Source organism: Cornus florida, unplaced genomic scaffold (genome assembly GCF_030987335.1).
Source record: "Cornus florida cultivar Cherokee Brave unplaced genomic scaffold, ASM3098733v1 CherokeeBrave_3.0.0_Hap2_Chr11, whole genome shotgun sequence".
Classification (NCBI taxonomy): domain Eukaryota; kingdom Viridiplantae; phylum Streptophyta; class Magnoliopsida; order Cornales; family Cornaceae; genus Cornus; species Cornus florida.
The window spans coordinates 94,671,452-94,698,669 of NW_026775581.1; the positions used below are offsets into that span (position 1 = coordinate 94,671,452).

Sequence of the window (27,218 nt, forward strand, 5' to 3'; positions counted from 1 at the left end):
ACCCAATGTTCCGGAGATATACTAATATAGTAACCAACCAGGTTTTCCAGTCTCACAAGAAGAAGAAACCAGAAATGATCAAATAGTCGAAGAAACTCACTTCGGATTATTTCCCTGGTCCAAAGATAAGGCTTTCGATCAGCATCTCACTGAAGCAACTCTATCGAAATGTTCAGTCAAGATTCAGAGCAAAACGAATCAACAAACCAAGTATAAATCCATCTATTAGTATGGTGAAAAAACAACAGATACCTATGAATTGAATGCGATTGGCGCCTGCCTAAGAGGATCATTTTACTAAAATTATGACATGGAGATGGAAATGTAAAAATGAAACTTAACACGCTAAATTTTAATTGCAAAAAGTATAAAGGTGGTAAAGATCAACAAAGATGCTAACAAGTAAAAGAGCATTGGTAACATCAGAGTTGGTGATCATTCAAAACTATGGATAAAAGACATCTATAACAAAAATCCAGGCTGTTCAAACTAATTACAAAAGTTCAACAGCCAAGGAGAGATTATACATATAGGACAAAATAAATGCCCCAAACACTATCCTATACCATAACTTACCCATTGTTCATATAATATAACCCTACATGCCTTGCCGCCAAATTTAAGTTTCAGTTCAAGATAAACAAAAGTTACATCTATGTGCCTATGATTAGAGACAAGGCCTCAGAAGCTCATATATTGAGAACTACAAAAGATAAAACAGAACTTCAACTCTGCATAAGATCAGGTTGGGAAAGAATTTGATTTGCCCAGCTTTTGACCAATCTACCTCGCTGCTTCTTTGGTTTTGGTGTCTCGGTTTCTTGTGTGTCAACTGGATCTGTCAACTTCTCTTTCCCCATATCTCCACCCAATTTCGCCTGAGAGGATATATGTTTCTGTTTAGCATTGTTAGTATTGGATTCACTATCGGCTTTTGTGTTTTTACACTTGGATATAATACAGGACGCATCACCGGCTTTGGCAATTTCACTCCTGGTTACAATTTGGGAGGTGCCACGCTTGATCCTCGGAATCGTCATAGGTGTTTCAGCTTTTGACTTGCTGGTAAATTTTTGGCCATCATTCAATTTTCTGCTTGGTTCAGATGTGTCGTCTCCCAATTTATCAACAATGTTAAGGGCGTCCGTGACAGAAACATCTGTGGGTCTGCCTGATTTTGTGGCTTTGACATTTGGTCTGCCGGCAGAGGCTCCACCTCTGCTAGAAAAAACAGAACTTTCAGTGCCAAACGGTGCAGTGCTCATTGGAAGGGAATAAAATGATAACACAGAGAGGATTTTTCCCTTCAAATATCCATTAATATTAAAAAAAAAAAAAAAAAAAAAAACCAACCTTTTTGACAAATTGTCCATTTTTTCTTGTTTCATGGAAGTCTTTGACTTTGTTGTCCCTTTCTTCTGTTGCCTGCCCAAATTGACCAACCAAAAACGATAAGAGATCAAGTAAAAAATAAAAACCATACATGCAGTACGATGATGAAACAACCATCACAGCTGCCATTTTTCTTTCTTTGTTTTGTTATAAAGCCAATTCAGGATTTAAGGATATGTCGCATATAGTATATCTTTCAACCATTTTTCATTAGTTCTTTGCAGTGATCCATTGTACTCTGAAGTGCTTAGGAAATAAAAACTGAATAAGTTTTCCTATTGGTAACGTGCATTCTAGGAAACTAACATACTAGCTAAATCTTTCCCTTGTAAATTTTAAGGTTTGGGGTTTGAACTACTTAGAAGATTCCTTCAGGAAGCGGTTATCACATGCTCTATTCATGATGTGGGTTAAAAAAGACAAATAAAAACAGCTTAGAAGTATTTACTAATTAAACTCCAGCCCTTGAGATCCCAGCTATACCCCCAACTAATTCCCAAAGAAGGTGCTTGTCAAGCCACCTCAGCGAGAAGCTTAGTAACCAAGAGAATTCCAACACTAAAATCATGTACTCTAGCTTCATGTAATATCAGGTATGTATAAGTAGCTTGAAAACTGGTTACTAGTGGCCGTGGGCAAGGAAGCATGGATTACTGGTTGCATATGTTGGGGGGACTGGGCTTGCTCTCTCTCTCTCTCTCTCTCACACACACACACACACACACACAAACACACAGGTGGAAGTCAACTATTCTATACCCCTGACAACCATATGCAACAATACTAGATTCCAACCTCAAGAAGAAGAAAATTTAGATTCATTTTGAAAATCAGTGAGAGAGCTTCAACCTATCTAACAATCTCTTTTAAATACAATATCAGAGTCAACTTGAGCATAAGACGAAGAATAAAGAAAGAGAGATTCAGAATTACAGGAGTATTCAATACCCAATCTGCTGGAGGTAAAATATCTCATAGAAGGCGAAAAATACTGGTATGGCCATGATATATAAGTTTTAGTTCAATTGGACTTCAGTTGGCAAATTTCGTTCAAAACAGATTTTATAATCTTGATTTTTAGTTTTTGTTTATGTTCTAAAAGTTTGTTTAGTTAGTCAGTTGAGTAGGTCAATAAAAGAAACTGTCAAAAAATTTGGGAGATATGCAAACAGCAGCACTATTGAAGCTGCATTATAAATATAAAATTGTAAGCTGCTTTTAACAATCATGTATTTTGGAATAAGTTTACAAATAATTGAAAAGACCAACAGTTTTCCAGCAATATTATAATTTCTATATGTATAACTCAAGTTTTCTATTTGAAGTGCGACATAAATTGCAAACAACAAAATTTAAAGATGGTGGTCTTTACCAATTAAAGATATTTGGATTAAAAACATCACATATGATACACATTTATTATGAGGATCAAGGGAAAAGCCACATATCAGTCAAGAAACAACACTTACATGTCAGATATAGCATCGGGACTTGGAACATCCTTTTCTTGCCTCTGTTATTCAAAGTGAGCCAGGAAGATTTAAGAAACAAAAATGAGGAAAAGAAACAGACAAAGGGAGAAAAACAGAATCAGGAAAAATCCTCACTCGATCTGGCAAAATGTTCATCCCAACCAATTCCCAGCGTTCCCAACAGAGATTCAGTATTTCTTCATCTCCATCAGCATATAATACCTAAAAAGAAAGCCATAGAATAGATGAAAAGATTAAGAAAAAACTAGAAAAGAATTTGTGTGCCACTAAGTGAAAAAAAGGATGAGAAAAGTCGATTAAGAAGGCCTGGTAATGTGCAGTCAATATAGATGACTCCATAAAGTGACTGTTCTCAAAGACAACTGAACCACACAGCTCACCTTGCTAGGAGACACTTCCTGCCCAACACGAAATTCCATACCCTCAGCGACAGTGGATACCTCGGTATATACTTGACAAACCTCCCCCTTATAATGATTTGGGAATTCAGCATCAATACAGTCATTGTTGCATCGAGTTTTAGAATAAGACGTTTACGAATGAAAATAGATTATGAAAATCTTCGATTCCTGCCTCTATTCAAGACTAGAGAGGTGTGTTTATTGACAACTAGAGTGAAAGAAGAGAGGTTTTTGATGTAGTTGCCGAGCAAAAGTCAAAACATGTACTGTTGAGGAGCTTGAGGGGAATTGCCACCCTGAGGAGAGTTCTGTCTATGGAGCAACAGGGGAAATTCTTGATTCGGGGTTGTCGTAGACTGTTATGTGGTAAAGCAAGGCGGTAAAATCGCATTATGCAACTCCGTTACCCCAGAGGTGTGAGAAATAAGTTCCCCATCTATTGATGTGGAATTTCACTATCTACTTGAGTGTGTTGTATTTTAGATAAACTCCACAAAGTGACTGTTCTCAGAGACGAACTGACCTCCTCATGCTTATTCCATCCAAGATTTTACCATTGCACCAACCAATGACTCCTACTCCACATGATAGAAGTGATTTGGTTCAAGCAACAGCAGTAAAATTACAAGAGAACAATATGGAAGAGCGTGAGTCAAAAACTCAAAATTCGACATAGCCCACAATTTAACATTAAATATGACATGAGATAGCGAAGAAGCAAAAAGGATTCGCAGAAAGGACCCCAAGACAGGTTTGGACTTTGGATGAGTTGTAAAGCAATATGTGTTAACCACCAGCCACTCTAAAAGTTGAATTTAAGGTGTCAGAGAAGGTGTGTTTAATTATTTAAATTCTCTAACACCCTTCCTCATGCATGGCTAGTCTTCATCATGAGTGAGCCAACAGGTGCACCAATTATAATTATTCTGAGTATGGGCAGTGAGAAATTACCTTAAGATCTTACCTGCTGCTGTGATTCCATGTTAAGTAGCAACTACTCTAAAAGTTTATTAGAGATGCTTGAACTTAGTTATGTATATTCTCTAAAGAAATTCTCTTAAAAAAGCATATAGGACCCAGTGATAGTCTTCTCACCTTGTGTTTCCTTTCTAAAGGATCAAAAGAACTAATAACGCCTTCATAGAACCTGTAGAATGACAAATTGAATATGAGAATGTATATTAGAATTTTCATCTAAATAAATGTCACAGATGTCATTGCAAAAAAATAAACTTAAAAAGATCAAATTATTCAAGGTCAGTTAGCATCAACATCAAGATCTCGACTCACATTCAGCAACCCTTCACCAAACTAAGCAGGCAGTACTGTCCAATGATGTAAAGCGGAATACACGACAAAGAGTTCACAGAACATTTGGATCACATTGCAAGTCTAATTTTTATGCACTTCAAAAACTTTATAGGCTGGATTCCATTCCAGCAGAGTCCATTTTTGCATTAGCTCATATTGTCAAAACATTATAAGCCAAAAAAGTTGATTTTCCTCTCCTGGCATGACGTAAAGGAACTGCTAAATGCTAAATTGAACACAAATAACTCCAACTACCAAAAGTCATTCCAATTCTATTTATATATTACCTCAGATGAATCACATCCTTTACTCACCAGCCAAATCCAACATATAAAACCCTAATTTGGAAAAAAAATTACAAATTTATTAGTTTTCTTTAATCAAAGCAATCCTTTGCTTAACCATTTAAAAAGTGAGAAGAACCGCATAGTACAGCTATTTAACCTCTAATTCATATCGGTCTTCATTGTATAAGCATATAGTTTAATATTCTACTTTCTTTGTTTGTTTTTTGGTTTTTTTTCCAGAACTGAAGTGCATTTAATCGATTTGAAGTGAAATTCATCAATTCCATCAAAATTAGAAAGTATTAGAACCACTACTGTTAGGTTCTCTTCTACCCTATAAATTACATAACAGTAATTATGTATGATCATTTTATGGCTGGTCTTAAAATCAAATGCTGGTCTTCCCTCACGAGCTTCATTTATTTTTCAAGTTGATTTTTGTTTAAGAAATTGTTGAGATGGGTTTGTGGTAAGACAAGAAGGGATAAAAACTACAAATAAACACGTTTGGGGATAAAATGAAAGAAAATCAACTAAGATGAGACCAATAACTGCAACAATGAGGAAGAGATTAGTGAAAGGGGAAGATGAAAAGTTGAAAACTAAGATGAGTTCAGATAGTAAGAAAACATGTGACAGCAGAATGACAAAATACAATTAATAGAAGTGGATTCCTTGAGTAGAGTTGGGTTTGGTTTTCTAGACATTGGAATTCTTGTTGCAACCCTAACTGTTATATACTTCTCTTTGATTTAACTTGCAATTTTATGGCTCTGAGTTGATATGAAACATAGTCCGAACCTTATAAATAAGTTATAAGTAGATTTCACAAAATGTATATCATGAGCGAGTGAATTTATCTGCCTCTACCCATCAACTTGCCAAATCAATGTCATGTTCAGCTACATCAAAACATGGACCAATTTGCTGCCAGATGCCAGATCCAAACACAATTTAAACCCGACAATTGTTTCTGTTTATTCTATAATAGAGCTTTAGCCTAGCATAGGCAAGCATGCAAAACAAAACCAACGGAGAGAACAATTTTCAGATAAGTATATATACCCCAAAACCTAACTAAGCAAGATATCCTAATGCTTAAGGAGCTAAAACTCAATTTCCTAAAATTCTTTTACATATTGTTCATTCCAGATGCAACAAAAAATTGAAAATGAGTCAAAACTCCCATTAATAGAACACCATCTGCCAAACAAACGAACATCACAAATTATCACTAGCATATATGGGGACACCCTACTGACTTTAGAAAGAATAATGTAAAGATCCATGCCACAAAAATACTCCAAAGACTTAATTTTCTCTTCATGTGCAACAACAATTTGAAGTAACCAGTATTCTATTTATGGTGACTGTCAAGTGTCAATTGTTGCAATATAATGCAAAACCATCTCCCATTTAGAAAAAAAAAAACTACTGTAAAATGGAATGAAGAGCATTTAGTGATCTTGGTCGAAATGCTATCACTTTCCTGTCCAACAATGAATCCTTTTTTTGGGTTATAAACAATAAGAATTGAACCCTCAATCCAGTCTCCTCTCATTCAACACTTACCACGGTGAGAACATTTTTGGGCACAGAAGATTTCATTTGTCACCTTTGTTAACCGTGAAGTCCATCATACACCCCTCCTACTCAACAATGCAATTTTCCAGGGTTTCAGGCTGCAAATTTTGTCTCTAATAGTTGTATGACTTGACATAACTCAGGCTTCTATCAAACACCAATTGGAGATTAAAGAAAAAAAAAAAAAAGAGCCCTAAGAAGCAATCAAAGTAACTAAACCATCATCTGAAGCCCAATAACCAAATAAATGTGAACACTAGATGATAAAGAGAACTAACTAGCTTAAGAAGAAATGCTATAACTGGAATTTGACAAAGAGGTAAACTTAGATGGAAAAAGGGAACCACTAGAAGGGAAGGGGAGAAGAAATCCCATTTTAGAGTTGGCAAAACAGATTTTTTGGTGAAACCCATTAAAAACATAGGGCATGCTTGGTTTGTAACTCTGAAAATAGTTCTCAAGAAACTGTATTCAGAGAACTATAAAAGACAGTTCTATGAAAACAGGCCTTTTATAACTGAGTTTTCAGAAAACTGAACCAAACAGAGTTTTTGTACAGTTTTCTGATTTTCATTTCTCTGAAAACAGAAAATTGTTTTTTCAAAGTTACAAACCAAGCAGGTCCTTCATCTAATAGGGAAGCCTTCAATTAAATCAGGAATGCCAGATAATTGTGGTAGCATAGTTTCACGTGAAATGGTAGACAAACAGTACCAGTAAAAGAAGCCTTACTCGAACATCATTCCAGCTAAGGAAGAACATATGTTAGATAAGCTAAATTCGAGTGATGGTTCAAGGGTGAGATGAAAAAAATTGGTAATATTCACTTAGTTGACGCAAGGCCCGTGAAATGAGTAACATATAATGAGAACAATCTATTAATATATCAACTCAATGATAACGACCCATGTTAAGGCAAGTTATCCCATCTGCAAATTGGAATGCTATAAAATTCCTTTATAACACCAGCAATACTTCTCTCACATAACAACCCAACACTTCTGCCCTCCAATCATCATAATTTTTTTACAAGCATTCTCTTACGAAGAATCTTTCGAGTTCCAAGCGCTTCTTAATAGTGAAAGAAGTACTCAATCTCCTTTTACAAAACTCTAGTATGAAAGTCTATCCACTGCTGGAGTCCAATAATATTCCCATAAACCAAAATGAATACGTCCATATCCATGCAACACCATAGCCCCCATAGATGTTCTTCATTTCCTTCCCACCAAACATGATGTTAGGAGCTTCAGATGACCCTTTTGGCTGTTTCTAGAGAAACTACCATTTGGCCATTTGTCTCTCCATCAACAACTAAAAGTCATTCCCAATATATCAATGGATGTAATTGCTACATATTTGAATTAAAATGCCTTCCTCTTGAAATCCTCCTAGAATCTAACTTCCGTAGCAAAAAATCTGCTTCTTCTGATAATAAAATATCAGATTAATCATGTACCAAGACCACCTACTATTTATTTTTATTTTTTTGGATATGTCATGCACCAAAGTTACCTTGCTATTTCTTAAACTTCAATTTTCTCTCTATAGTGATATTGCTATTGGGAATTGAGATTAACATATGTGGAACAGCAATGTCAAGTAACACATCTTGAAGACTCCAACCCAAATAAGTAATCAAAGGTGGAGCCTTGAATGGATTTTGATATAATAGTGGCCAAAGGAAGATATGTAAAGATATAATACTATTTACCCAAACGTTGTAGCCCACTAGTATCTCCTCTACTTCCCAAAGTGGAAGGATGAGGGTTTAAGCACCCTTCAGGACAAATGGGTCTGTGAGTTATTTGCTAGGACAAAATATATATGTGTATTTATATATATAATTCTGTTTTAAGTCGATGACACAACAAATTTGATAGAATGACAAATTATCTAAGTTGGAACAAGGATATTAAATGACAGCATAATCTCATTAATCATGGTACTTACATTTGGTCCATCGGCCACCAAACCCTAATAGTGCAACCAACCAATTGTTCACCATAATCGTTGAAACCAGGGAGCATTTCAGAAACCTGAATTGAATTGATTGGCGTGCATATAAGATTGGGATGAGCAGAAGTTCTCAACATACAGCAATTAACTTATAGATAGACTCACAAATGGAGAGGAAGCAATACAAATACAACATATCATTTGTGGGAGGAAATGTCAAGAAATACTATAAGCATAATTTGCCATTACCGATGCTAAATTGGTTAGCAAGAAATCTCATAAACCACAAACATTCAATAAGACAAAGTTTACCACGCTTACATACATCTTATAGGCACTTAAGAGCTTCGAAATTTAACATTTTCCACATGGTTACAACTTATCTGTCCACATTCTTCCTTTAGCCTTCTTTATTGGTTGGAGCAACAACAACAACAACACCTTTTCCCAACTACTTGTGTGATGGATAGTGTGGAGACTGATAAATACTGTACACCAGGCCCAACTTGATCATCATAGTGAAATCCCTGCAATCCATGGACGTAGCCCTAGTTTTGGGTGAACCATGCTAAATCTGTGTTAGATCTATTTTTTTCTATTTAATTTCGCAACATTGTGGTTAGCTACATGAATCCTATTTTTCTATTCGTGTCTAATATCAAAGCATTTGCTAAACCACATGTTATCATATCTTTCCTTACTAACTCTAAGTGAAGACATCCACAAGCTACTCAAAGTTCGACAAAGTTTGAGTCTTTCTATTTTTAATTTCAATGTATTGTTTAATTATGAAGTTTTGTCACGAAATTCCTGAAGGGGAAGATTGTTAGATCAATAGGAATTATGTTGGAAAATTCCATTCAAAACTTGGAATCTCTATATTTTTTTTAGCTTTTGATTAGATTTTTTTTTTCTTAGTTGGTACTCACACACACATGCCTCCATTGAGACTCGAACCATTGACCTCCCTTTGGAAAGTAGGGGCCTGGTACCACTAGGCCACTGGCCTATTGGTCTTTTGATTAGATTTTTCAAAATTAGTGAGTTTAGTTGTGTTACCTCAGTCCAAGAGAAAAATCGGAATCAAAGCTACATTCAAGGGAAAAACGGTAATCACAACTTTTAATTATGCACTCACCAATTAGGGTTCATGTTCATATGCATTCATTCAATTAGGGTTTCTTAGGTTTCATGTCATGTTGCATTAAAATGCTTTTTGAAATGCATAAAAGTGTTTTTGGAAGTTTCCTTATTGAAAATCCTGTTTTCATAGGACAGGGCACTGTGGTCGATTGACGGATAGACTGAAGGCCATGGCTATGTGTCCATCTTGAGATTTGTTAAATTCAATTTCCATTATTAAGATGAATCTTTCTTAAATCTAATCTTTATGGGTCTCTAATATCTTTTAGACCTATTCACCTCTCCTCTAGGTCTAGATCACAACCTTGCGCCAACTCTATTATCAAAATCTAGGATTACGGTCCATATATCCCCCAATAAATCTTCTGGTCTATCTTCAACTTCCACTTTACAATTTACAAATTAAAACTCTTTATCACATATCAAAATATATATTAATATCCTCTTACTTAACTAAATGGCTTATAATGCAGTATACTATATCTAGGGGCCATTGCTTGCTACAGTAATAAAAGCTCAAGTGATAATGCAAGTTTGAGCCGGCTCCATACACAGTAGAAATGCTTAGGGTTCAATATTTACCCCATTCTCCCGTCTCAGCATCCTCTATTAATGTGGTTATGGGAACCACAGTAGGTAATGGACTTCTTATAACAGCTTTTTATATTATTTCAGAAATTCTTTCGAGTTCTTAGTCATGCATTTTCTTATATCTACTATTAGTTCATTTTCAGATGATAGGCTTCCCTGTTTTTGGTTCCTTATTTTGCTTTCCTTAATTCATTGTATTAGCAAAATGATGATTGTAATTTTAATTATTTCATTATGTTTAAACATTAGAAGCACAGAATACGTTGCATTTTATTTGTGTATGTATGAGTTCTCTAAAGATGACATGAAATAAGAGTTCTCTATGCAACACAATGACTATAATTATACATTAAAATCCATCAAGTTCTGATTCATTCCAATAGCAACTCACTGCTTTCTTCGTAGAACCATAATATGAAGAAAGAAAATCAAATGTAATAATCAAATGGGCAATGGCCCAGCTGGTACAAGCTGTCCTCCCCAAAGGGGAGGTTGGGTGTTTGAGCCTCGGTGGAGGTATGGGTGTGTGTGTGTTTGTTTAACCTTCCCAAAAAAATTAAAAATTAATATAAATATTGAATTGGGACAAATGGAGCAAATAAGCACCTAGTGTTTTTCAATTACCACCACTTAACAAGAAGCGCATATAGCATAATTGACAATCAACAAGGACTTTGTTTAAAAATATAACAAAAAATGAATATATTCAGACAATACCACATGAGCAAAATGATCACCAATTTGTATATATAATTGAACGCATGAAGTCTACTAATCAGATACCAGTCATCCTGATTTTAACGTATGATACCTCATCTTTTCGTTGAGTATTTTTCCGCTTGCAGCTTTTCTTTGAAACTTTGTGCAAGTGATTCTCATCTTTGGCTAACTGTTTGGTTATAGACCTTTCCTTTTTCTATGCAGCTCACCAGAGAAAAATCAGAAGTTAAAGGCATGACAAACACTTTATATTGATACCACTTGTCAAAGATTTAAAAAACAAAAGTAAAAAAAAAAAACTAAAAAGAAAAAAACATAGTTTTTCAATTGATACCTTGTCTCTAGATTCTTCAGTAACATGCTTCTTACTCTTGGCAGCAAGCACATTTTTACTTGAGCCCATTGCAGGTTTTGTTTTGGATTCTCTTGCGCATTCAGATTTCTTTTTCAAAGAGACATCTGCATATCGTGAAGCTTTCTCCTCAAGCTTATCACTCAGCAAACCTCCCTTTGGCACTGACAACAAATCCAGACCACCCTCATGATTTATTAGGCTCCCTTTCCTCTTTGGCCGACTGCTTTTAAGATCACTTCCCTCATAAAAGGAAGCTCCTGTTACTTCAGTAACATGCTTCTCAGAAGTAATTTTTCTCCCACACTGTTTCTTACCAACCATTTGTCGGCCCAGTGACTCTTGCCTTCCTTCAGGATCTTTGGGGACCCCATCTTCCTTCTTTTCAAATACATTGTCCAGGGATGGAACTGTCTCCTCTTTAGTTTGGCCCATCGCGGGTTTGTTTTTGGAATCTATTTTGCCTTCAGATTTACTTCGTAAAGTAATCCAAGAATGGTCGTAGCCCTCCTCCGGTTTTATTAAAGAATTAGGTTTCCTGCCCCTTTTCTTTGGAAGAACCTCTTCTGGCTCTGCTTCTGGTTTAATTGAGGAGTCTGAATTTTCAGGTTGCGCCTCTACTCCTGCATCAGTACCTTCATGCTGCTCAGTCTGACAATCACGCTCTAATATCTCCAAAGAGGATGAATCACTCATAGTATCATCACTCCTTGTTTGAGTAGTCCTATCATTCATTACTGACTTGAAAGATTCATCCACAGATGGACCAATTTCTTTAGTATAAATGGCATCCGACTCAAGATCTACTACCACCTAATTAACAGATATTATGATGGTTATAAGTATTAAATATTAGAAAGCAATAATTGAAAATTAATAAATAGATGTTGAACATTTTATCATCTCCATCTAATCCATTACATTACAACACAATTATTACTATACTAACATCATAAGTACAGTTAGAAAGACCTAAATGCTGGAGATAGGTCACCTGAAACTTTAATTTCCAGATCATTTTCCTCAAGCATTCAAGTCAACGAATCAGAACAATTAATCCAAAATAATGACTATCAATTTACTGGACTTATTTAAGATTCAAGTAACATTTAATCATGTCAACAACCAGACCATTTAGCATCCCTTTTCCTTTTACGTAATTGAAAAAAATGACACTTCATGCAAAATTTAGAACATAATAATCATAGCAAGGCATCTCCATTATACACCCAGAATAAGATACAAGGCATAAAGGGCATGTTGCTGTAATGTTTAAGCCCCGTCAGTGAGTCTAAAATCCCAGCTATGAAGCAAGGATCAACGTTTTCTTGTTATGATCCGACGACAGTAAACTATTTTACATGCATTACAATTCAAGGTGGTTTACACACGTGATTCACAGTAGCATAGTGGTAACTCATTTTTTCTTTTCTTTTCTTTTTCTTTTGTTTGAAAGATGGTAATTCTTCACAATCCATGTCGGGTAAGTCACTGTTCTTATTACACTATGTCCTTTCCAGTGATTTGTCTGTTTTGTGGCTTTATATCCTTATGGTCATTTCATCAGTAAAACTCTCTTTGACAACATTTCTGGTGCTACCACAGAGATTGCTTGTTTTTCTCAAACTTATTTTTGAAAACGCAGTGCTATTTAAAAATGTGGATTTCCTGGATTATTATAGTATTATATACATTTATATAAAGGACTGCTGCAGAAATAAAGTAGGCTGCAGTTTTAGTAAAAAACTGAAAATTGTGTTTACTCTCATCCAATAATCAGAAGAAAGATGGAAAATTTCTAAATGAGATGGGAGAAGTGTTAGAATAGATCTAGTTTTCTACCTTAACAGAATTGCCACGATATGAGCTTTTATGGTTTAGACTAAGCAAACATATATGTCTTCCTAAGCAAATGCACTAAATTATAAGAAGCAAATGTTCAATTAAACTTCTATTTAGAAGTAAGAAATTAGGAGAGACTCACCAAATTTTCCCCTTCAAATGCACCCTGGCATATTGAAACCACTACTTCCGCAAAATCACTTAAAACAGTGCCCATGGTTTGCCCTGCTTTTCTAAGATAAGGTTTGAGTGAAGCAGCACAGTTTCTTATGACTTTCACACCCAACTTCCAAGAAACAGGTGAAACTTTCTGAAACAAAAGATATACCTAATCACTAAATTCATAGAAGAAAGAATATGATAAAAATCAAAATGAAAGATCAAGCAAATTACAGTTACCTGATTTTCCTTTTTGACACTAGTCAGAAGAGGACTAACAAGCTCCATTGATATTTCTTCACTTTCCTCCAAGACTGTGGTCATAACTGTCTCCATGTCTAAGAATACCTGATCTGGATGGTTGGACCTTTACATTAAGTAAGAATAAACCATAAATGTCTTAGTCACTCAAAGAAGAAATATATTGTTAGAATATCAAACAATCACACACGTACACATGATTATGTTTGTGTTGCAGTCCATAGATTGTTCAAGGAAGATTTTTTTTTTTTTTTTTTTTTTTTTTTTTTAAAAAAAGATGTTTCAATAACTGATTTGATTCAGTGTGGCGCTGTGGGGCCACCTGGGACCTTGCATAATTAAGTTCTGAGTCAAGTTGAAATTTATTGTACGCTTTTATTGAATTAGTCAATTGTTGGTTCAGTTTTATTTTTCGTTAAGATTTTCGAGAATATTTTGCTCATTTTATAATTTTCAAGACATGACCTATAGTGGTGACAATGGGTTTAGGTCATGTTACTGGCTTTTCTTATCTTTAGTTGATTAGATGGACTTTACAAGTCAGTCTTAAATTTCTAATTTCAAGTCTAGCAACCCACATATATACACACACACACGTACTCATTCAGTGAGTTCAATTTAGACTACTATTTGAGACTTTTGAAGCTCTTTTGGGATTGTGTGCCTAGCTTCTTCTTCTACCCTTCTTCTCCTTTCCTTAGATGTGCACTTCATTTACATCCAACTAGATCCATTTTATCACTCTTTACAACCTTAAAATCCTAGTTTGATAAGCCTAATCTAACTGTCCACCAAAGACCTACAACCCAAAGCTAGAAAATAACCCATGTTATAGGGCCAAAAAAAAATCTAGAAGTATTTCCCTAGGATTTCCAGTGACCAAACCTCATTAAAATTTAAAAGAGACCCAACTTCAAATCCTTTATCCCAATATAGCCTACAAACTTCTTTCAACATATTAAAGTTTACAAGTTTCTCCTAAGCCCACCATATGTTCAATTAACGAAGCCCTATTAATACTTCTATTGCTTTTCTTATATCAACTTCCGTAACAGAGCTAGTAGGAGAGTGTTACACTTATCTTACATCAGTTTTAGTAGCAGAACTTGTATGAGATTGTTAATGCAACTCGTCCTACATCGAACATATGTGTGTATAACAGGCAACAACATCCCTCATTTTCCTACACTCAAATGCAACTTATCAGATACTATTGACTTGGTTTATCTATGATTACAAATATGCATTGTTTAGATTTCATGAGATAAGGAAAACAATAACCCTAGTAGAGACTAAAATACTCACTATTCTAATCATGTGGAACTTTGAGGATAACAAAAAATACCAATGCTAGAAAAGAGAAACTTGGAAGATGCATAGCAGCGTTGCAAACCTTTTGTCCAGGAGGTCAAATACGGCACACTAACGAATCTATGAAATCCATGATTAATACTGATAACCACCAAGCCAATCATTAAGTCTTCACAGGCACAATCGACCCACTCCACAGATTCATAATTTAATGCAAACACCTTCAACATTATACTAGCCAAACTAAAAGATATGCTTATAGACTCCCTAACAACATTGAGGATCTCAACTTGGAAATAATCATCTCTATTCAGCAAACAAAGGAAGAAAAACATAATAGCATCGATATGATCTTCACGTACATATTCTTTTTATAGATAATTCCAACATATTCCCCAAGGAAAACCCATCCTATTAGGTTAAATTTAACAAAGGATAGTTTCGCCATATTACAGGTTAGTTGATAACTAAATGCTGTTCTCTAAGCAAACATTCAATTAGTCAAACTGAAGACTTAACCGATAGTGAAAGAAACTTCTTCATCGAAAGAGGATGAGTCTCCCTTTTGGCAAGAAGGAAATTATTTTAATTTGAATGTGCACCATGCATGAAAACAATCACATTCACCACCAGAAAAATCAATTTGAAGTCCATTGTCTTTTAAGAAAGGCAGAGATTTCCATGAATACATCAGAGGCAAATATGCATGTGAAAGATGTGTTCAAAAAATTCCAGCACATAAAAGGTCCAGAATCACCAAACTGGATCTAGAAATGTTATAGTTGAATTAGGAAACCATTTGACTGAAAAATACAATCCAAGCGTTACATATACAGTTTCTAGTAAAACTGCAGTCCTTAGATACAACAAAAAAAAATTGAAACTGCTAACATTTAAATTATAGGTTGGAACATTTTACCATATAGATTCACAACCACTTCTAAACAACTTATCAACATGTACCAAATATATGAGTAACTAGACATGAGCAGAATATTATGTTTACTTGTGTTAGACATTTTATTATTTGTAAGAGATCTTGTATATCAAACTTCTATGTGGTTCCACGTGATTTTTCCACTTGTAGAACTCCAGAGTTTAATGTGAAATTGAAGTTTAAACCTTGATCTGGACATGGTCAAGTCAAGTTATAACATATTTATACTTTAACTTCATGTCATACTAGATGCAAATAAAGAATGGTGCCTTGAAAAGTCACTTTTTTTTCATGAAGTCAAAGTTCATTCTTAATTATTAGTTAAGGTTTGGAAATACTAAGCGTAAGCTTAGTGAAGTAATAAAATGTTATTAATGTTGTGTGGGGATTCTACAAGTTATGCTAGGAGAAATCACGAGTCATTAGTAGATATATTTTATATAAGGGATGGACCTCTCTCTGCTGTAACAAGTCTTAATCAATATGATTTTGTGATATTATCAGACAATTAACTTCTCTTCAGGCTTTCCCCATATTATGTTGGAAATTTAGGCTCAAGTGGTGATTGGAGTAATTCTAGTCCATCTCACTGCTTCAAGAGGACTTTCTTTTCTTTTTCTTTGCTTCAAAACATCAATCACTCTGAAACTGGAATCACTTAGCAGAATATTATAGAAGTTATGAATATTTTTAACAGTGGAATAGTGAGTTAGGTCTCCAACAAAAGATATCCAGATAAAATCAGAACGTTGTTATGACTCTTACCTGATGGTGCGTAAGAAATGTTTGAACATCTCAACAATTAAGTCATTGCACTCCAAGTCAAGCATCACCAAGACTGACCTAACTTGCGCAAGCGTGTGAAGAATTGATATAGCCTTAGTATAACAGCGACCAGACATGTTGGATAATTTTTCAAAGGCCATCACAGTAAGCTGAAAAATTTCCTGTGCATTAACCAAAAGGTAAAGTAGAAAACCTTAGAGCCTGTAAATATGTGATACTTTCATAATTATTGAAGAAAGTTACAACCAAGAAAACTGTTTCATAGGGTAAATTGGTTCAATTGAAAGAGCTCATTTGAGATATTCCCTATACCTTCATTTGGTCATCATTGTAAGGTGGTTCTGGGGCCGTTATTCTCGAAATCTCACTAATGCAAGATACTACTGAAATTTTTACATCAATATCTGGGTGCCTCAATAGTTCATTAGCAATCAGAGCCTTCATTGAGGGTACAACTGCATCCAGCATCGATTGTGATGGTATTTGTTTTACCTTGTTTAAAGCAATCTCTAGTTTCTACAAAACACAATAAAAGAAGAGAATGAAACTATGATAATTGCATTCAGATAAGAAAAAAAAGATACTGTTAAAAAGAACAAATTTTAACAACCAGATTTTCCAAATGTCAAGAGGAAGGCAAATATGTAATAAAAATGCCAAACATTGCCAAGAAATCAATGCAAACTAAAACAATAATGTAAACATCCGACTCACAATGAAGTCATAAAAACGAAAATTAGTAGAGAGAGAGCATATAAAGACAAATAATAATATTAATAATATTAATAATAATAATAATAAATAAATAAATAAAATGTTCTTCTAATTGCATCAGCAAAAGGCTGAATTTTGACCTCTTAAAAAACTTAGGCCACGCGAATAAATCACTAAGAAATACACCAATTCATGAAGATCCGAATAATAACCTACCACATCAAGAAATTTGTTAAATCTGAACTTTTTTATTTTCAATCGGTAAAAGCTTTTGCACAAAATTTTCCAGCTAGTTAAAATGCAATTGGGGATGATACCCAGCCAATTGGTGATTCTATTGCAACTGTCTAAAGATTGCATTAATTTCTAGTTTTAACCTTTCTTATCATTCCATACATCCATCTCAATATTTGCATTTCGGCCATGTTTTTTTTATTAACATGTTGTTTCTTAGCCACTCCACAGTTGGTCATAAAGTATAGCATGTCTAAATAGCTGTTTTATATAATTTACTTTTGATTTTAGAGGTCTATATTGGTTATAACATATGCAAGAAGCACTCCTCCATTTTATCGATCCTACTTTACTTATATGACTAACACCATCTTAAGTTTTTCCCTCTTTGTGAATAATCAAGTGTAGAAAATGAATGTTAAAAAGCATCTCTGATCCTTCACTATGTTCTCAATTTTATTTTTAGTTTTGTAAGTTGTACATCCTATATAGCATCATAGTCTATCTTAAACCCTCATCTTAATCATCATTCAATCACTCTTCCAAAGTTTCATGGGACAATGCACTAATTCAATACAACAATAAAAAAAATTGTAGAACTATAGCATTCCTCTAATTTTTATAAATAAGTACTAAAATACTTTAGGGCTTCACGAAGTAAGTCATTTGTAAAATGCCAAGAAAATAAAAACTAAAACCTCTTATCTTTTTCTTTTTCATTTTTCCCCTTTTTTGGTAAATAGCAAAAACCATCCAAGTGAAATTTTTATATAGCAGAAAAATACACCATGATGCATAAAGCAATAGTAAAAGAATCCATGGCCTTGACAAGGAAATAGAAGTTACTTTATTCTCAAAACACAAGACCAAAAACAAAATAAGAAGAATAGTTTATATTTGTAATGCACTTACTAAGACATAAATTTTGTTTAATCTTCTCCACTGTCCAATAATGTTTTAAATGACTAAAGCATAACAAGTTGTAAAGGACAAAATTATGAACCAAGAGTTAATATTGTACTCGATTAACACAAAATTCTACTGATCATATAACCTAAAGAATGGGCATGAAATAGAAAGACAGAAGACCTTTCATTTTGTTATTTTCAATCTAAAAAGAGGTTGCATGTAAAATTGATCTGAATTGCCAAATAGCAATGTTAGCGACTGGGAATTATCAACGCCCAAACATCATGATGTTGAGTCAACAAATTGTCGATAATCAATTTACAACACAAAATATCAATATTAAGCTGTTGCAACAGAAAATACACATAAAGCCAGCAACCATCACCTCAAAGACATCTAAAATTGATTCAACAAGCAATCACCAAACAATTCAGATTTCTATAATCAGTGATAAACAAGTGGAAAATAGAAAATTCATTAACAAACATCAATTTACCCTACCAAGTGATTCAACAAAAAATAAAGGGCAAACCCAGTGCAAAAGGCTTCTGCCACTGCGGGTCTCGGGAGGGTTAGATGTACGCAACCTTACCTCCGCAAGGGGAGGGGCTATTTCCTTGTTTCAAACCCATGACCTTCAGGGCTCACAATGGAGCAACCGTTGTGCCAAGGCCTTTCCCTCTGATTCAACAAATAATCATCAACCCAATAGGCACCAATGTGAAGCAAAAGATCAAACATCAAAAATCATCAACCCACAAACACTCTTACCACTTATTAGCAAACAATCATCAACCCAATCATAGCAAATTTTATCCATAAACAGTAAAACCACAGAAACCAAACCAGTGATTCACAAACAATTATCAACCCATAAAAAGTTAGCATTGATTTAAAAAAAAGAAAAAAAAGAAATGTGCTTGTGTGTGTATTCATATGTAGTAGAGATATCGATAAAAAAGAGAAAGTAGGTCTTTACATCAAGAAGATTGAGGAGTTCATCAACTGAAGAGGGGGGCATAAGAAGCTTATTCCCACTATCTCTGAGCTCTTTTTGAAGCTCCTTCCGAGAATAAGAAGATGAAGATGAAGACGAAGCCATTTTTGCTCAGAACCACACCCAAAAGACACTCCCAAACTGAAATTTCACTCAAACTCACACTCTGAATACCCTAGAGAACAGAGCACTCAACAACAAGAAATGCAAGTACAGACAGCCAGATGCTTTTGAAATAGAGACACATAGAGAGAGAGAGAGTGAAGAGCTGGTGGGTGATTTGGGGATTTTGTGAAAAATGTAAAGCATGCAAAGACCCTCTCTGTTGAATTTTGCCCACTTCATGAAATTTTGTTAAACGTTTGGTTTCAAATCCGATGATACCCTCCTCACTCTCTTGTCTCTCCACCTGGCTCATTGGCGCTTTTAAACTTGTATATTCGTGTAAATGCGGTGGTGTCATTTTCTCAAATTTACTTGCTTGTCCCTCTGGTTTTTGAATTTTGGGAGGAGAAATTTTGTGAAATTTGTCCAATTTTGGAATAATAACAAGTACTATAGTCTGCAGCCAGCTATATTGGCGCGCTCATCAGTTGCCATACCACTACTTCTACAGTACAACTTTTCAGACTCTTTATTTTTTTGGGGGGTTTTTTGTTTTATTTTCATAACTGCAGTTGTACACAATTAATACTGATCAATTACCTAATTTTATACCTCACGAATGACAGTGTTGGTACACATTGTACCACAGACCAATCTCAAACAATCAGAAATATTTTATTAGATGGCTTAGAGAAACGCAAAATGTTAGGCAATTAAATATATCGATCTTATTTAAACCTTTTTTTTTTTTTTTTTTTTTTTTTTTTTGTTACATGATACATTAGTCAAACTATATAATCTCGAATTATCTATTAATTCTTATTTAAAATGAATTTTTAATTTTTATAAGTGTCTTTGTAGTCGCTATGTTGTTGTTTGATAAAATTAGAAATTTGTAATTCCTTTAGTAAAATTTTTTATATACATTATCAAGAAGTTATAATTGTAAAATTAAAAGTTCAAGTTTATGTACCAGACATAATCTAATGAGTTGTGACTATGAGTCAACAAAACTTTTTTAAGTGAAATTTTGTTTTAAAGTGATAATTAAATGTGGGTGAGATGCATTTGATGAAAACTTATTTTAAGTGAATAATTTTTTAAAATTGATGAAGAATGTTTTTAGAGATTTAATTGGGACATCATTCAAAACCTATTTTTGTGTATAATTTGAAGGAAAGAATGTCCGCTATCAATTAAGAGAAGTAGATAGACAATCCGTGGTAGTTTAAAGAAATTTGCTACTTTATTATAGGTACCAATGAAGCATATTAGAAAGAAAAAAAAAAAATGCATGTCCTCTGAAGATTTTTAAGGAAGATAAGAAAACAACTGTTCTTTTATCTAATTCTATAGGAAGCTAGACCGAGTAATGTTAAAATGACTTTTAAAAGTAAAACTGTTTTTTAATAACTAATGTATGTTAAAGTAGAAAGTGAAGATAAACAAGTCTTGTTTCTTAGTCACTTTATAACTTTTATGTCTCCTATAATCTATTATAGGAGGATTGATATTCCACTATCTGACCATATGAAGAGAGATCGAGCATTGTTAAAATGACTTGTAAAAGTAGAATTAATTGTTCCTTAATAAATAAGATAGAAAACGAAGTTCAATAAGTCACTTTAGGTTCTACTTTCATCTCTTTTATACTTTATTCTTGAAAAATTGAGATTCCACTACGTTCCTAGATTTACCTTAATTTCATGCCATTTAAATTTATAGCTTTAAAATTTGGTCTTATAGTTACTTCAAAGTTAACTCCAATGGTCATGGATGCTTAATCAATCTTATTGTACTACAAATCAGTAGATGAAAAAAAAAATTACTTTCACACTTAACATATCTATTATTTACTTTCATTTATTCACATAGCTTGTCCTAAGAGCAATTGCAATGGTATTGCCAAATTTTGGTAATTCAGCATTGCCATGTCAACATTATTTCAAGAGTTACGTTAACATTTTCAAGAGTCATGTCAATATTTTGAACACTCTAAATTTTAGATATCGTATATTTTTTTCCTTTTTTTCAAGGTGTATATTTAAAACGGTTATATTAAAAAAAATTAAACAATATAATATTCATTATGAAATAAAAGAAATTAAACAACTATTCTTAAAAATATTAAAAACAAAAATTGGGTGCCTAATGGCTCTTTAATCTCAGTGTGTTTAATAGCCTTTGAACAATGCTGGGCCTTTTAAAAAAAAAATCAAAAGTGGACATGGCAGTTGCCAAACGGATCGCCAAATTTGACGACCCATATAGAGATTAAGAATTTCTGGCCCAAATTTGGTGACCCCATTTGGAATGGGTTGGGTCGCCAGAACTGAGCTTGGGTCGCCCTTTAAGCCCGCGTTTAAGAACCTAAGGGTGGAGTATTGGACTATAACATTGCCACCAAGACCCACCCCGATCAGGAATTATTTGCTTGGTTAACGATTACTAAATGATAATAATTAAATACAAATTAATAATTACATTAAATATGCTGAAATCATTTGTATTTTAGTGTTAAATACAAATAATATGTCTTAAACAAAAAATGAAATGACAATAAAAAAAGAATTTTTAATTCTTTTAAAAATAAAAAAGCAAAAACATTATTATTATTATTATTTTATCTGTTCACACAAAGTAGGGAAGATACCATTAAATTAGAGGTGCTTTGATAAATTCAAAACAACTTGATCATCGTATTTATTGAAGCCAATAAAATTTTTCAATAATTAGTATTTAGGTAGTGCACAGATTTATTAGTGCATGGCTAATATTGTAAACTTAAAGTTATAAAAGTGTTTTAAGTATAAAACTTATTTTATAAAATACATCACTAAAGCATACTTTCTACTAATAGCATGTTCTATTAATAAAAGTGTTTTTTTAATTATTTTTTACAACAACAACAACGTAATAATAGCCCTTAGACTTAAAAAATTGTAGCATACTCATGCCAAAAAGACCAAACTACCCTTAAGATCAGTCTTGAGTCAAACAATGATCCATATCACAAATTATATGCAAAAAGGATAGAGAAAGAGGAATGAAAATTCGTTAGAAGGGCAAAAAAAAAATAAAAAAAAAAATAAAAATCTGTAGTTGGAATAGATATTGGGTGTACCTGACATACCGTGTACCGGACTTATCTAAGCCGTAAGTATTGTACATGCGCCTCCTATAATTGGATCTTTGAATAATTTGAAATGCTTTAAAAAAAAGACGACAGATAATAAAAGCGTTTGAAAGCATTTTCATATGAAATGCCTAAAGTGAACTAAATATAAGAAAGATGATAACTTCTTTACAAGACCTAATAATATTCCGACAAAGACTTTTAACTTCATGGTGTAGCTTGCTTAGGTAGTTAGGTGTTCGACAATATATATATGTGCACAAAATGTAAGAAGAGAGAGGTATCAGATACAAAACAATTATCAACTATATCAGATACAGAGCTTTCTATTTGTTTTGATTCAGATCTCTTATGATTTGGGATAGGTGGGCTTGGTTTTCGCTGGCTTCTTTTTATTTTTTATTTTTGTTTGGGCTTGAGGTTGGGGTTCCTCCTCAATTTCTTCTGTTATGCCCAATTGCCATTTTGTTGGGCCTTGGGTACACCCCAAGTATATATGTACAGTTTTTTCCTTCTATGCAATTACTTACTTACCGGAAAAAAAAAAAAAAAAAAAAAATCCTAAGAAAAGGAAAAAGAAAGTGATATGGTAAAAAATAAGAATAAAAGGGTAATAATTTGCTAATTGAACTGACTTATGATAAATTGCAATAATCTCCCTTAAATTTGATATAATTCCATGGACTTCCATCTTTGAAAACTGATACTAACATTCACTGTTGTACCTAATTTTGTAAGATATTTCCCTCCATGTTGATAGTTAAATGAAACAATGATTTTTACTAATATTAACAATTTGAAATTTTGAAAAACTAATTTTTCCCTTGTAGAATTATTTTACTTAATGAAAAATTACAACTATATTAGATTTTATGAGCAAAATAGCAAAACTGAAAACTTCATTAAAGGAGTTGGATGGAGGTGTCAATGTAACTTTTTAAACAAGAAAGGAGACTCCCTCAACTACGGGTACACATGGATCGAGTTAGTTTGGATTAGACATAACATCAAAACCATTCGGATCCCTCCCGATTCATAAAAATTGAAACCAAGCCAATTCGATGAGAGCCTGCAATCGATCCCAACCAATTTGTGAAATATCATAATTACATGAAAATAGTCTTTATCATTGCACATCTTTTTATTTCAATGGCCTGTCTCTGCAATTTAATTGAAACAAATGAAGACCATCAGTAATGCTAATATATTATCTCTTACTTGTAAAACAAATAAAATTAGATCAAATTATAAAATATTAAAAAATGTGAACAATTGTGTGTGAAGTGCGAAGGCTGAACAGAAAAAATGTGTGGGGTTAGTATTAGGGTTAAAAAGAGTATTATATATAATAGATCGGATTGGAATGGATTGAGTTTTTGAGACCCAAAATCCGTGAATCACTTTGATCCCTATTATTTATTTATGACTCCATCACCGAACAAAGGAACTGAAAATCAAATTTGATTTGCGTGGATTAGACTGAATTCACAGGTGGTATAATATCAAATGAACACCCTTACATTCATTTTTAGAAATGTCTAAAGTGCTATAAAATGAAATTATGCCAACACATATGATTGAAAAAAATTATTTGAACAAAATGGGGCCAACAAAATACTATCATTTCAAACTAGGATTCATAAAATTACAAGTATTTGTGTTTACGGATTTGTCTTGTTAAAAAAATATATTATGGTGCAAGAAAGGAACATGAAACAATGGATTTTTGATCAAATTGTCCATGGGAAATCGATATGTTTATTGTTGAAATAAGAGTAAACATTAGACTCATAACCAACCTTCGAAGTTTGATAAGCAATTCATTAAAGGTAATATTTTTAGGTATGTTGGGGATAGGCATGCAATAAATAAGAAATATAGATAATCTTGGGAGGAAGATCGAAAAATAAAGAAAACAATAATCGTACTAAAAATGAATCCAACCAAAACTAGCTCGATCTAGACCAAAAGAAAAATAACTAAGCTTCAAGATTTTTTGTTTCTACAAGGGAAAAGAAAATAATTAATCACTTTTGTACTCACCAGTCTCGATCTTTCTAGAAAAATCTATCCATCCTCCACTATTTCTTGATCACTCTGTGTTATCTTATTAATAAATTTATACTCACTCACCATTCTCAATCTCTCCAGGAAAACTCTATCCACCCTCACTATTTCTTGATGACCATGTCTTGTCTTATTCACGAATATATACTCCAACCTTGACTTTGTGCTCACCATTCTTCATCTATGTAGAAAAACTCCATCCAATCTCCAATATTTATGTATTCTATCATATTTTATTCACGAAAACTGACCTACCCTATACAAAGAGGGGCACATTACGTTTCTAGTGCATCAAAATAACATCGTTTTGATGTAAAGGTAACACCTTACATTAGGATAAGATGTTGAGGCAAGTATAGGCGATTGAAGAAGGAAAAATTATTTGCCCCTCTCTCCCCGCTCTAATTGAGTTTGCTATCGATTTTTATAACAAAGCACTTCCAAGATACAACAAAGTCGAAATTCGCACTTGGTAATATTGAAAAATTCCCTAAAACGGGTGCAATTGTTTATAATTTGACTGGGGATGGTAGCACGGACTTGCACCTCACAAATACATCATACATGTTTATAAAGGATTAGTTACTGTTTGACTCAATTTGTATTAACATATGTTATTTAAAATCAAAGCTTCTGCCTTCTGTTTTGCTGAACCAAAAAAATATGAACTGAAAACTAATTTCAAAGTCCTTATAAGTAGATTAAGAGGCGGCGCTTCTTTACGTTTTAGGCCTTGGGGGTGATTTGGAATTTTGGACCTCAGCATTGCTCCTTTTTAGTCGACAGGTTACAACTACATCAAGTCAATAATAGTATAAAATCTGTTGCACATTTGCTATCAAATAAAGTAGATAGCATTCTTGGCATGTTGTCTATTTTTTAACAGTGGCCTGTTGTGCGATTTTTTAAATATAATTAAAAGATTTGGTCTTCGCATATTTACTTCCATGTGTCAATATATATACATACATATATATATATTCAGGGCGGAGCCAGTGTATGCCCGGACTCGTACCCCCAATGTATATATAAAAAGTCATATAATTCCCTTACTAAAATTTTTATTTTCTAAAATTATCTCTTTAAGTTTTTATTTCTTTTCTCTTTTACTTTTTAAATTCGTTTAATTTCCTTAAAAAAAATTTAAATTTTTCTATTTGAATCAAGCACAATTTTTTTTTCTCTTTCAAAGTTCTCTCATTTTTCTCTCTTTTCTAATTTTTGTCAACTATTTATCTTTCTTATACCACATATTATTTTGCAATATGTTTTTCTTCTTTCGCCTCTTGATTTGAAGAATCTATATTTATTGTCATGTTTATTGGTTATTATTATTTTTTACACTGTGCTCCTTGAATTTAATTTTTAAATCCGTATATATTTTTCACAACAATTAAAGAAAGAAAGATATTGCATTTTGAATTTCTTTCTATTTCTTTCATTACTTTCTATTTAACAAAACCAAGGATTACAGTAGTATTACAATTTTGACTTTTTTTATTGGGAGAAAAAAAAAAAAAAGTGTATATATAAGGATGCTATTTTGTTCTTATATAAATTGTGCTTCCATTTTTTTATTTTTTTGTTTTGTTTTCATTTTTATTTTTATAAAAAAGTTTATGTATATATAAGGATGTTATACATAAATTGTGCTTCCATCTTATTTTATTTAATTTTTTTTCATTTTTTTATTTATTTATAACTTTCATGGTTAAGCAAGCAGTTTGTGAACTTTTTATGTGGGCCTGAATTCTTGAGCCTAAGAGCTTTAGAGGAAAAAGGTTAAAATTCACCTGGCTTATTTACTTTAATCTGACAACTTTGTAGGTAAATTATTTTTTAAATGAAGAGCAAAATTTATCATTAGTGACCCTAGGAGATTGCTGAGTTGGCATAGGGAGTCCAAGTAGCTTACTCCACTAGGTGCACCCCACCTAGCTTTGTTCATGATCACTTGAATGTCCCATATTTAGTTTGATTCTATCTTATTTATGAACCATTCTATGCTAATCTGATTTTGTATGTAATCCAGCTATATGTAATCTAGCTCTAACCATAAATTGATGCTTAACATTTATCCAATGACATAATTGATAGAGTACGAGTGTGTCCATATTCAAGTTCTCCCTTTTTCTACTTGTCATAAAAAAATAGAAGTATGTGTTTATATATGGATGTTATTGTGTTCTTATTCAAATTGTACTTCCATCTTATTTCTTATTAATTTTTTTTTTATAACTTTCACAGTTAAGCAATTTGTGAACTTTTTCTATGGGCTTAAATACTTTGAGCCTAGCACCTTGAGAGGAAAAGGTCAAAATTGTCTTGGTTTATTTACCTTACTCTAAGACTGACTTTGTAGGTAAGTAATCTTTTAAATGTAACACAAAATTTGTCTAGCGCCACTACAAGAATTTTGGATACTAGGGACAGATAATTAGGAACATTTTAAAGACTGTCTCAAAAGCTAGGGTTTTTTGGGACGGTTGAGGCCTACGGTCCCAATTAACCCAAAAATAAGTCCAAA

At 33.2% G+C, this 27,218-nt stretch overlaps 1 protein-coding gene across 1 annotated transcript; it reads right to left on the minus strand.

Annotated features, from left to right (window-relative positions):
- Window positions 1-382: 382 nt before the first annotated feature.
- Window positions 383-19,488, minus strand: LOC132281571 (sister chromatid cohesion protein PDS5 homolog D). Its single transcript, XM_059783269.1, has 13 exons — window positions 19,366-19,488; window positions 16,842-17,045; window positions 16,509-16,690; window positions 13,475-13,601; window positions 13,218-13,385; window positions 11,216-12,046; window positions 10,973-11,077; window positions 8,422-8,507; window positions 4,382-4,433; window positions 3,000-3,086; window positions 2,862-2,905; window positions 1,354-1,425; window positions 383-1,218 (listed from the first exon to the last, which is right to left on the minus strand). Exons 1-13 carry the CDS (start codon window positions 19,486-19,488, stop codon window positions 726-728), a joined length of 2,574 nt encoding a protein of 857 aa, XP_059639252.1. The 3' UTR covers window positions 383-725.
- Window positions 19,489-27,218: the final 7,730 nt, after the last annotated feature.

Coding starts and splice junctions, on each gene's coding strand:
- LOC132281571 (XM_059783269.1), bottom strand. CDS start 19,488: ATGGCTTCGTCTTCATCTTCATCTTCTTATTCTCGGAAGGAGCTTCAA. Junction 13,602..16,508: donor CATTTCTTACGCACCATCAG/GTAAGAGTCATA, acceptor CTTAATGTAAAG/GTCCAACCATCCAGATCAGG. Junction 3,087..4,381: donor CTTTAGAAAGGAAACACAAG/GTGAGAAGACTA, acceptor CTTTCTTTTTAG/GTATTATATGCTGATGGAGA.